At 34.3% G+C, this 12,154-nt stretch overlaps 1 protein-coding gene across 2 annotated transcripts in view; it reads left to right on the forward strand.

The window, feature by feature from the left end:
• Window positions 1-1,361: 1,361 nt before the first annotated feature.
• Window positions 1,362-12,154, forward strand: part of LOC105326145 (protein O-linked-mannose beta-1,2-N-acetylglucosaminyltransferase 1) — a 36,324-nt gene continuing 25,531 nt past the window's right edge. The window contains exons 1-9 of one of the 2 annotated variants that reach the window (XR_010708051.1): window positions 1,362-1,588; window positions 2,497-2,550; window positions 3,404-3,491; window positions 4,652-4,764; window positions 4,905-4,970; window positions 5,344-5,457; window positions 5,709-5,826; window positions 6,453-6,551; window positions 7,106-7,227. Coding sequence is in view for 1 of the 2 variants with exons in the window: in XM_066067530.1 (XP_065923602.1) it covers window positions 2,506-2,550; window positions 3,404-3,491; window positions 4,652-4,764; window positions 4,905-4,970; window positions 5,344-5,457; window positions 5,709-5,826; window positions 6,453-6,551; window positions 7,106-7,227 (765 nt within the window). In the remaining variant the exon portion in view is untranslated. The remainder of the gene's footprint in view (window positions 1,589-2,496; window positions 2,551-3,403; window positions 3,492-4,651; window positions 4,765-4,904; window positions 4,971-5,343; window positions 5,458-5,708; window positions 5,827-6,452; window positions 6,552-7,105; window positions 7,228-12,154) is intronic. The other variant, XM_066067530.1, reaches the window with a different exon arrangement.

Here is a 12,154-nt window from a genome sequence, read left to right on the forward strand (position 1 = left end):
AGTTTGAATCATTTAAATTGCTGTACATGTATTCATAGATTAATTCAATTTTACATGTGAATTATAGATAGAAAGATTTCTTTGGTATTATTTTACCATACATATAAACATACATATAGTGTACATTCTATGTTTCAATATTAAATGGTTATAATTTCATAAACAAGGTGTTTGAAAAACATAAATATGACACCAGGATAACCTATGAAAGTTCAAAAGCTTGTTTCCAACGTTACTTTTATTATTTAGTTTAGTTTTTACAATATACATGTATAAAATTTGTACAAAATACAGGCACTGTGTTAACAATACCATAAACAGTGATATAAACGAATCCTGAGTACGATACATATGATAACATTGATAATATGCATTTGGTAAAGTTATGTACTGTCTTATAGTATATAAATAGTGCCTGTTTGGGAGGGTAACAGTTGAAATTGACACCCCGAGAAAACCATTGTCAACCGACGCGAAGCGGAGGTTGACAATGGTTTTCGAGGGGTGTCAATTTCAACTGTTATCCTCCCAAACAGGCACTATTTATTTTGTTATACTGAATGTCTTTTTTAAAATTTTAAAGAAAATTTTACTGCTTTTATATAGGAATAACGTGAATTCTACAGCGAACCGTACGCGCATAATTTTCGCGCATGTAATATTTTTTAATGTTACCCGTTGCCAAGTGCGTTGCTAACGCTGAGGGTAATAGTAAATATTATTAACTGCGTCTTAACCAATCAGATTTCAGTATTTAACATGAAAGTATAACAATACAACATATCACTATTTTGAATTAGTTTACAACAGGTAGCTATATATATTTACATTGTAATGTAATATGATTGAAATTTTTTATCATTTGAATCATTGGATATATGAATTAATTCAATTTTACATGTGATTTCATATCAGCTTGCAAATTATTCTAATATAGACTGACTAAAATTTTTACAATGAATAATTCATTTTTTCAAATTCCATTTTTCTGTGTGACTAACCAGTCTATTGACAAAAAATCTCACAAATTTACAAGTTTTGTTTTTGATACAGAAGTTTCATTATGAAATTCGACAATACTTAGTCAACTGAGGGATGAGGTTTCATGAAAGATAAAGAAATTCCGCCCCTTTCGCCTTAATTACTACTATTTTTTTTTAAATCTTTTTTTCAACTGTATTTCACGATTAAATGGGAACATATCCATATAAAAAGTATCATTCATGTGCTACTTTGTGTCTCTTTTTAATTTTTAGGTTGTGACACACGTTTTAACTTATTTATTCATATACAATACAAATACCAAATCATTGTGGTCCAAATTGCCCCGTTCGGAAAAATGAAAACTGACCATACACTTTTTCATATTACCTTTCGCTTTATTGATCCTGTTTTGTTTGCAAGTGTTGTTATAAATGTGTAAATGCTAAATTGTATTTATTGGTGTGTTGAGGTTTAATCACCATGAAGAAAGGTACTGAAAGCGGTGAAAAATAAGATTTTGTTGGCCTTGGATAGTTAACAAAAATCCTTTTGCTCAACGTCCCAGAGAAATCGAAGCCCCGCCCACCATTCTTACCGTAGCTCAGTAAGTACAGTACGTGGTGTGTAAGTGTAAAGATGGTGACATTAAAAGTGTAATGCTTGGCTTAAAGGACGTGTGATATATTTACGTGACTTTGTGTTATCGTTTTCGAAAATTTTGCATATATTAAGAGAGAGAGAGAGAGAGAGAGAGAGAAACATTTAAAATGCATCATTTATTGCGTTTTTATATGGAGGCACCCAAATTCAGGTGCCAAGTTTACCAAGGACCAAGTTAATTTTTTTATGGGTACTGAGTTTACCAGCTGCCAAGTTGACTTGTTCCAAATGTTACATTTCAATAAACTTCTCTTAATTAAGTTATATTTATTTTCTACTTTGTTTTTCAATTAAATTCTGTGATCTTCGAATGCCTATAAATGCAACAACATATCACTGTGTATGAATTTATATGTAATTTACATAAGTTAGTATTTCCCGAACATTGATTTCTATGTTATCAGTTAAAAATATATTTCATACATGTTGTCAAAAGCAAAATTCAAGAGTTGTTTTTCATGGATTATATTTTCATGCTCATCGATCTCAACTCAACAGTTTATGTGATATTAACCAGTTTAAACCAGTTTTTAAAGCTGTTCTTGCTATTACTAATTTATTCCCTCCGTGATCTGCAATTTTTATTGATTTATTTATGTAAATAATTGATTTCATCTGTAAGGGAATGTAAATATAAACATTAAATGATTTATTGTTGACATCGTCGTGTCAATAACTGCTGTCAGTTGAGCAGACGAATTATCATAACGGAAACCCGCGAAAGCTTGTTATTCAATTTGTCTGTTCACCTGGACACGACGTCAAAAATAAATCATTCAGTGCTATAGTAAATACTTACACCAAGGATACTATAATGAAGAACATTTATTATTTTCCTGTGTCTATTTCCAGACACAGATAATGAAAATGCTCAGGAGGAAGAAATGGCTCACAAGACTTTTACAGGTAATTGCAAGCACTGTATTGCGTGAACAGGCTTTAAATTAAATAACATATATGTGTAAAGAAATTCTTATTTCATGTACTTAATATATACTTTTTTTGCAAAATGCAATTTTTTGAGAGGCCAAGCATTTGAATGTGCGTTTGTAACAGCAGGGGTCCCCCAATTTTATGTGAATTACTGGTTCATCATAATTTCTGCAGAAAGATTCACTGTGCATCTGGATTCATCAAAGTCAAGAAATTAGTTTATTAACAGTGACAGTAAGCTGAAAATGGTTAAACAATTTTTTTAATGTACATGTGCAAATTGTATTTATATACAATTTAAACTCAGGTTATTGGTATGTGTACCTAAAAACATATTGTAGCCTCACACCCATAAACACATACTTTCAAATGCTTAACCTAGTATTGCATTATTGACCACTGGATTTGTTTGTCTCATACATGTACTCGTATCTCCGAATGCTTCTTGTCATTAAATGATTGGCTGGTGTAGGTTTAAGACAATCTGAAGTGGGAAAAAAGCATATAAGAATCTCTTAATGAAGAACAAGGAGGCAACATTTTGTAAAATAAATTTGGATGCAAGTTAGTAGAGAAAAGTTTTAAACTACAGGTAAATTTTACCATCATCCATTGGTCTTGGGAAGTCCAAAATATAACAAAGAATCATACAAAGTTTATCTTAAAAGTGCCATTTTCAAGCTTATGAATCTATATGCATTTTGTTGTGATTATACAGTATTATATAATCCAGCATGTAGGTCACAGCTAGGCATTGTTTCAGGGGTGAAGCATGTGGCCACCTCTTGTTGATATTGGTGGTGACTTTTGTTTTTTGTCCATACAGAGTGGTGTGCTGTTAATCTTGGTGGTGACTGCTATTATAAATATTTCATTCATAATGAACAGGCATGAGAGGAAAGATGGTTACAGAGGTGAGTCCATTACAGTCAACTTACTGATGACACAGGAAGTGTGTGTAGTTAAGGTCAAGATCTAGGGTGCTTTCCATTTAACCGGCATCGCCGGATTTGATGGTGTTGCCTTCGTCGCTGATTGCTGGAACGCGCGTCGCCGGCGAGCGATTTTGGCAACGCTATATACCATTGCCAACTAGGAAACAATATGGCATTGAGGTTATCATATTCTACAAAATCAGCATTTCCAAAACTAAAAGTTGTCCTACTACATTGAAATACATTAAAACTACAAATAGCCAAAATTTCTGGATCAAATTTTAAGATAAGTATCAGTTTTAAGCTGCAATCGTCATCGTTGGATCATTGTGACGTTGTCAACCATTCCATTAACGTCACCGTTTCCCAATAACGTCGCCGGCGAGGCAACGTTAATGGAAAGCACCCCTAGTAAATGATTCAAAACTGTCTTTTTGGTGCTAGAACCATTATGACGTCATAATTGATTTGATGAATCTTTTCCTGTATTTTACAACTTTAAAGGAATTATGTAGAAAATAAAACAATATTTTGACATTTATATATTTAATCATGGGAAAAGTAATCCCGGTTCCTATATTCAATTTGACATCATTTAAAAGAGGATGTCAAAGGCTTGTTTAATGCCGTTTTTTGAGAGACTGTAGGCATTCTAAATATATTTAATTAGTCAAAAATGGACAAAACTCCAATAAATTTGTTCCTCAATTCCTTCATATTTCATTAAAAATGACAGTTTAAAACATGGATTTTCACTGTGTTTATCAAAAATTTAAGCCCCGTACACCCTATGAAACAAAGATTTTGTTATGAAGCATCATTGACAGAATTTATATCTTGAATTTCATAAACCAGTAGGCACTTTTCTTTTACTAGATCTTGACCTTAAGCATGTTCAACAGGTTAATTTATTAGATACATTTTTAGATTACGATATCGCACCTTTAATGTGACGATGATTGACATCGAATATTTTGACACTTATTGTTTAACAATTGACCACTGCAGTGAAAGCACCCTTCCAAGTATTACTCAATTATATCTTCATGTCGTTTTACAGTATATTGTAATGAAGTGAATAGTTTTGAATGTGTTCCTCTGTGTACTTATATATCACACATTCTTTATTTCCTGTTTAGAGAGTAAAACAAGGGAGGACTCGGTACCTGAGGGGGACGGGCCTCCCACACAGCTATCCCTGGGGGTCACCTCTAGCAAGTCCCTGGTCTACGTCACCGTCAACGGACAAACGGTGGGCACAGATCATCTGATTCTTTTTACATTCATTGTACAATTCAAAAAGAAGAATACTCTAGTATTTAGTTTATGTTGTGTACTCTTTCTTGATAAAGATCGAACAAAGATAAAAGTCTGCCTTTTTGTTATCTTCAGGTTTATCAAGATGATGATTTTGATGTCAACAGGGGAATCCATTTACTTGTCCTGAACCAGGCTACTGTAAGTTCTTATACATCTAATAAAGGAAGCAGTTGTTTAAGAGAAAAATCTTTCTTTCATTAAAATCAGGAATTTTATGAAACAAATAACATGATTACATATATCTTGAGAAATTTGAAAAATTGATTAGAGAACATATACAATGGCGGTATGAAATGTTTTCTTTTTCACCCACATAGTGCGACTGTCATTGACATCACAATAATTGCTAATGGTATGCCTAAGATACTTGATTATATAAACAATGTTCTCTCTGTAACAAGTACAAGTACACTTGATGTCCATTAGGAAAACATCTCTTTATGTTGCCATATTATGTCTTTTAGAAATAAGGAAATCATTGATTTTAAATTATATGTTGCCATGGCTACAGGGCAAGGTGATGGCCAAGCAGGTGTTTGACACTTACAGCTCTGGGGAAGACCAAGCCATGCTGGACTTCATTGACAGAATCTCCAAAAACCGCATTCTTGTCTTCACGATCAAAGTAAGATCACTTTAATGGGAAAAGTCTCAATAAGATACCGTAGGTTCAAGGAAAAGTCTCAAACAAACAAAAAATATACCACTGGGGAAAGTCTCAATACATAATAAGATTTAACTGGTCTTAGGGAAAGTCTCAAACTACAAAATAAAAAATTGTAGTAATCTTTTCTTTAATTGATCTGTGTTTTGACTTTTCTTTAATTGATCATTGTTTTCACTTTTAACCAACTAATCTGTGTTTTTTCTCCCCAGGATGAGGGTTCCTTTCAGCTGAAGCCTGAGGCCCGGTCAGCTCTGAGGGGTATGGGGAGTGTGACGGGGGAGAAACTGGCATTCCGAGACATGTGGATATTTATCTGTTACAAAGGGGGTAAGGAGCATAGTCTCTCAGAGGTGACCTTCGAAGAAACAGAATGGATTAGGATATTTATTCATTCAAAATATTTTAAATGCATTCTTTTGCTTCAAGGATGAAGACGTGAAGCAATTTGAATGTTCAGAATTTTTTGTGGTCTAAGAAATGTTGAGAAATTTTTTTAGTTATAAAATGCAACTTATACCACTGTAAGACGTGGAGTTGATGAATTAGCAAGTATATGTATTGCATGATATGCATATCAATGTTGGTTTGAAACAAATTGGAGCAAATTGCTTCTGCTGATACTGTGGAATCATCATTGTTCGTAGGGGACCAATGTTTGTGGCTTTCATGGTTAACTCTTTCCCATGAATTTACATCGCAAAAAACATAATGATATATAAAAGCATTTGTTTGATAATTATTAAAATTATTCGGAATTGCCACCAACTAAATTACATCCCTTTGAACCAGAAAAATTCAGTTAGCCATGAACATTGACCCCTATGAATAGAAATGATTTCACTGTACTGCTTAGAGATGTTCAAATTCAAGAAAGGCAGAACATTTGTTAGATATTGATTTGATGTAGAAAGAATGATTGACAATTTCTATATGGTGTGTTTTGATGTTTGTAGGTCAAGTTGTCAGTGAGCGACACAGTAAAGCCAACAAGATGGGGAATTGGGGCAAGAGAATCACGGTGGAGGAGGTCCTTAAACCGGTGCCCCTGCAAGGTAAGGACAGAATGATTTTTTTTATTTGTAGGAGGCTGGATGGTCAACAAATTAACCATCAAATTTTCCTTCAATTTTCAGAAATGAGTTGTTTGGTTATTAACTATTATATAGTATAGAAATATTCCAAATATTTTAGGTTTGAAAACTTGAATATGTGATATATTTTTATACAGAGCTCTTCTTATTAGGAGATTATATTAGTTTGAAAATGGCCACGACCATCCAGCCATCTTAATGTTAAGGTGTTATGCAGCATCAGTGGTAACGCTCCACCAGCCATGGTCACTCAGTTAGGATTGTTATTGAATGCTTATTAAGTGTATTTGGTTAATCAATCCTGTAGCAAGGCACACACTAAGTTAAAATAATATAACTGTTTTGGTTACTGAAGCATTCCAAGATATAAGGTACAACCTGTTGATATTAAAAATAAATGTAAACATTTCAACCAATCAGAGCTTAACATTTTAAAAACTAAATGGACTGGTGTTTTCTATGATATATATCGACATATAATGGATACCATTTGATTTACGTTTTATATGATACAGATTCTAAGTGTCCTTGGTCTACCAGTGACAGTAAGCGACAGGAGTTCTGTGATAAGGTCGAGGGGTACAGCCGAGTGTGTGACTGTGACAGCCCCGCCCCGCTCACATTCAATCCACCTAAGGTAGGAAATATCACATTAGTCATCAGCAGTTAAAAAAAGATTAATATGGAAAAGTTTAGGAAAATATATCAAGGCCACACCAATTTGTAAAATAATTCTTCAGATTTTCAATATAAATAATTTGGGAAGAAAATAATAAGGTGAGCTAAAACTAGTAATATTTAAATAAATATTTGAATTAAGTGTGATTTCAAAAAGTATTAAAGCTCAAAGAATTGCATAAGGGTGTATCGACTTCTATCACCCCATATCAAAGTCCAAAGTTATAGAAAAGTTCCAAGAAGAGCTAGATTTGTCAACTGGGGCGTTTGTATCATATTGCATGAGAGTGGGAATCTCGCATTATATTTACAACCTCTTTATATAAACAGTATTTCATTATGCAATATATCAAATATATAGATGGGGTAGCAGGCATTGTCTATTTAAATCCACTCCGACCTACAAGGTCAACCTCTGTACCATTGAAGGCTTATACATGGAAATTGCGTTTGTCTTGATTCATAAACAAAGTTCATTGAGCTACACTTATCACGTATGCTTAGTTTGCTTTTTATTGAGTTTTTATGCAGGATACACTTGTGTTTGAGTTGTATAATAAGTATATTTACTAAGTACATGTATTAGGAATTTGCATATACCGGTATAATAATTCTACTGCTTTTCTTAGATGTCTACCTGTTTTTAGCCGGGCTCTGCTATAAGCAGAGTCCTGGCTCTAGGCAGGCAAATTGCCAATGTTACTATAAATAGCACAACTTCAAAAGTAAACAAAAAAACCAAACAGCGTCAAAGTAAAAGCTTCCGCTATACCAAATAGTTACACAAAGAGCCACGCTTTGTCAAAAGTGCTGGCATTTTGTTTTTGTTTTTTTTTTTAATTCGAGAGAATTGTCTATATTTTTTAGTTTTCTTATTATTAATGTGCTTTAAAAAACAAGACTATGCATTTTGGACACATATAATGCGCATGAATTGTTATGAACTACTTTGCTGCGCGTTGAAGAAATGGGGATTGAATATATAACGCTTGTTTCAAAATTCAAGGCAGCAACTGTTGAACTTTTTTTTACTAGACAGACATATTTTTGTTTATAGCCGCTTACAAAATTTGGTCACTCTCTGACGCTTTGTCGACATTAAAAGCATGAGAGAGAGAGAGAGAGAGAGAGAGAGAGAGAGAGAGAGAGAGAGAGAGAGAGAGAGAGAGATTTTCAGTTTTTACTACACTAATATGCTTAAAGACACACCAAAAGAGCCCAGCTTTCAGTACTTCAGTACTTTGATTTGTTTAAATCTGCATGTAGCATTAAGAAAAAAATGGACCATGTCATTTAAAATTGGATGATATATAACATCCACTTGTATACCTAATTTCTTCCTACAACCATCCAACCAATCATTGGTTGTTATCAGTGATATCTGTAGGTCTTGTTCTGTCAGGCCAGATTTTTTATATCACTATTCATTGATTTTATATATGGTATCACTTTGACAGTAAACACATTTAGGTACCTTGGCATTTAATACACATTCTAAACGGATTTCTTAATTTTAAATATCTGTAGCTCCCTATTCATTCATCTCTGTCTCTCTCTTTTAAGCAAACTTCTTAATTAGAAATTAATTTAAAACCAGCAATCAAATATGTAAACTTATGAAAGACAATAAAACACACAGCTGAAACAAAGTGAAAGTACAATAAAATAAAATTCCTGCAGCTAAAAATAGCATAAAATTTCCACAGGTGTAGAGTTCACCTTTAAAATGGAGTCTTTCCAAGTTGAAATGTAAGTTCACGCAAATATTCTTATAATTTTCATATAAAATGTAAGCACTACATTATTGGAACATTTTCTATCTGAAGGTATGAAAAATATGATTTACAAATTGATAATTGCTCAAAACAATACACACATCTAATGCTAACAGATATGAGGGACTCCAGCACCTGTCAGAGTCAGTGTTTGTGGGACTGTGTGAGATACTGGGGACCTCACAACAGGTGGCCCTCAGGAGGGAGACACAGGACATCATAGATATGATGAAGAGACGATTTTATACTTATGATGGAGTCATTGAGATGATGAGTGGAAGTATGAGGGAAGGATTCAGACTGGAGGGATCAGATTTGGACGTAATGTACTGGCCAAACAACCACCGAGTGATCATGGACATGTCTCAGTCTGAGTATTACAACACAGCCAATACAACCTTGATTCTCTCTGACAGTTCTGAGAGTCCACCAGGATTCACTCTACTTCAGTTACTGACAACATCAAGATACAGAGAAGTCCAATCAGCTTGTGTCAGAATGAATGACAGAGTCTATATATCTAGTTATATATACAGAGAGTTAACTTGTTCAAAAGCATATCCTAATTCTACTGTACATGGACCCTGTGGTAGTGGTTATATAGCAGGGAGAGAATATGACACTGCTCACTGTTTTGTTTGTGACTTTTGGCCTCCATCTGCCTCCTCATGGAAAGACAGATGCCATGCATGGCCTGATTCTGAAGTTGTCAATGACATTGTCAGAAATGGATGCCACTTTGTAGCAATAGGACACCCATTTGGACCCCATGAAAAGGAAGAATGGAGATTTTCTTTTTCACGAGCAGAGTATAAATGTGTGTCAGCAATGAACCACTGTCAGTTTTTGACATATGGATTGTTAAAGCTGTTCTTAAAAGAAGTTATAAATCAACAATCAGAAGAAACCAATGAACTGCTGTGTTCCTATCATATGAAGACAACAGTTTTCTGGGCAATTCAACAAAACACACTACCTCATTGGTGTCCACAAAATCTCTTGGCTGGTCTCTGGGTTTGCTTTAAACTCCTCCTTCAATGGGTGTATGAGGGGATCTGTCCTAACTTTTTCATCCCACAAAACAACCTGTTTCTGACAAAGGTCCACAGCTCAGCACAAAACAGATTGTTCCTACAGTTACATGAATTGTACAAGAAAGGTCTGGCCTGTCTGTTACAGAGTTCTTCTATCAGGTCCTACATCATTGATGTCCTGTACAACCCTAGAGCTTTTGTTTGTACAGATGAGAGTTTATTTATGTCTGAAGTTGACTATGATATAGAACTTTTCAACACAATGCGTACTTCTACTTATGTAGGATCAGGTAAACACCTTTATATAAAAGGCATACACACAATAGAACATTGGGTAGATTCACGCCTTACACACTGTCAAGTTTTCATGTTACAGAGACTTACAGCCTCTGTCCTTCAGCACACTGCAGTTATGTTACACAACATGTGCACTAATACAGGTGTCAACAAACAGATGTATATTGCAGACAAAATATCCTGTCAAATGCTGAAATTAGCAGCCAAGTTTGGGTGTGTCTCTGACATGTTGTACATTGCCATGTATTATAACAAGACACTCAGATACAGGGAAGCTTTATCTATTATAGAGATTACAAAGTTCAAGTTAGCACAGCCATATCTGCTGTATTGGAGACATGTAGACAGAGAGAGGTATACTGAGGCTGTAGGGGGACAGTCCTGGTCTACAAAGATGAGACAGGCTATAGCAAAGGATATCCTACTTCACAACACAATCTGTTATATCAGTGAACTAATACCAGAACAACAGTCTGCTCTACAGAATACAGAACCTACATTATATATCCCAGTGTTTGTAATATTACACTTCCTAGAGTTCTTGTGTTACAGACACATTGATACAATATTATCACAAGCAGCTCTAGATGAGCTACAGGTCCTAGTCCACCATGATCAGGGAATGTATGTACCTGTTCGTTACAGAGACATCTCTTGGGAGATCCTGGGGATCTGTCAACAGATCACAGGGAACCTCCAGGCTGCTTTATACTCATACCAACGGTCACTCACGCAGTATCCATGGAACAACATACAAGGTGCTACACAGAGGAGAATACAGGATATGATTCAGTCAACACCACACCAGTTATGAAATTATAGCCATTAACAAAACAAACTTTGTACTAAGACATTCCAAGTCAGTCATCCTATATTCACAATACCTTAGATTTAAGTGTTCAATGAAAATATATTATTTTATATATAATTCAATGTTTATTTGTTTTATCTATCTTTATATTGTTGCTTTAAAGCCATTATATACATGTATGTTCTTTGTCAGGAATATGAATATATTATATATATAAAATTTATATTTTCATCCACCGAGTATGATTCCCTCTATTTCTTACGGAAACTTATTGTAATTCATAGCTCTGTAGAAACTGACAAGGCTGAAGTCTACACACCTGTTTATTGATTGATGGAAACATACAGTGATCTCTTAAGACAAATCACGGACTGTATGAAATAATCCTGATGATGTCAGACTCAAATTCCTGTAAGGGATGATTTGGCTGTTTCTTTAAGCTAATGTATGGTACCGATGTACATTAACAGTAATTAAGTTAATTTTACTTACTGTTTACAATAAATTTATAAATTTGTTGAAAGAAAATGTAAATATAAACATATATATATGAAGATAGCGATCATTGCATAAAAAATTTACATGACTCGTAATGTGGGTTATGTATTTTTTCTGCAATGTGGCCACCTTCATATTCCGCATGAATCAGAAAAAAAAACATTTTATTGTTTAAATTAGCACTTCTGCAGGTAAAAATATTGTGCTGGAAACTTTGCGAGGAAAACTGTTTTTAGTTCATCAAGATGAAGTGGAGGGAAGCTTATGCTATACCCCTGGTGACAATGTGGGCTTCCAGACCTGGTTAAAGTTTTTGGATCAGGTTCTGTATCTAAGTTATTACTTCTCCTTTCTTCACCAAACTTGCATTGATGGTGCATCTTTTAATACTTATGCGCTTGAAAGGCTTGAATGCTAAATCTAAGTCATAGGTTTGGGACACTGGATGAGGTGGTAAAAGTTTTTGGAGCT

Source organism: Magallana gigas, chromosome 7 (assembly GCF_963853765.1).
Source record: "Magallana gigas chromosome 7, xbMagGiga1.1, whole genome shotgun sequence".
Lineage (NCBI taxonomy): Eukaryota > Metazoa > Mollusca > Bivalvia > Ostreida > Ostreidae > Magallana > Magallana gigas.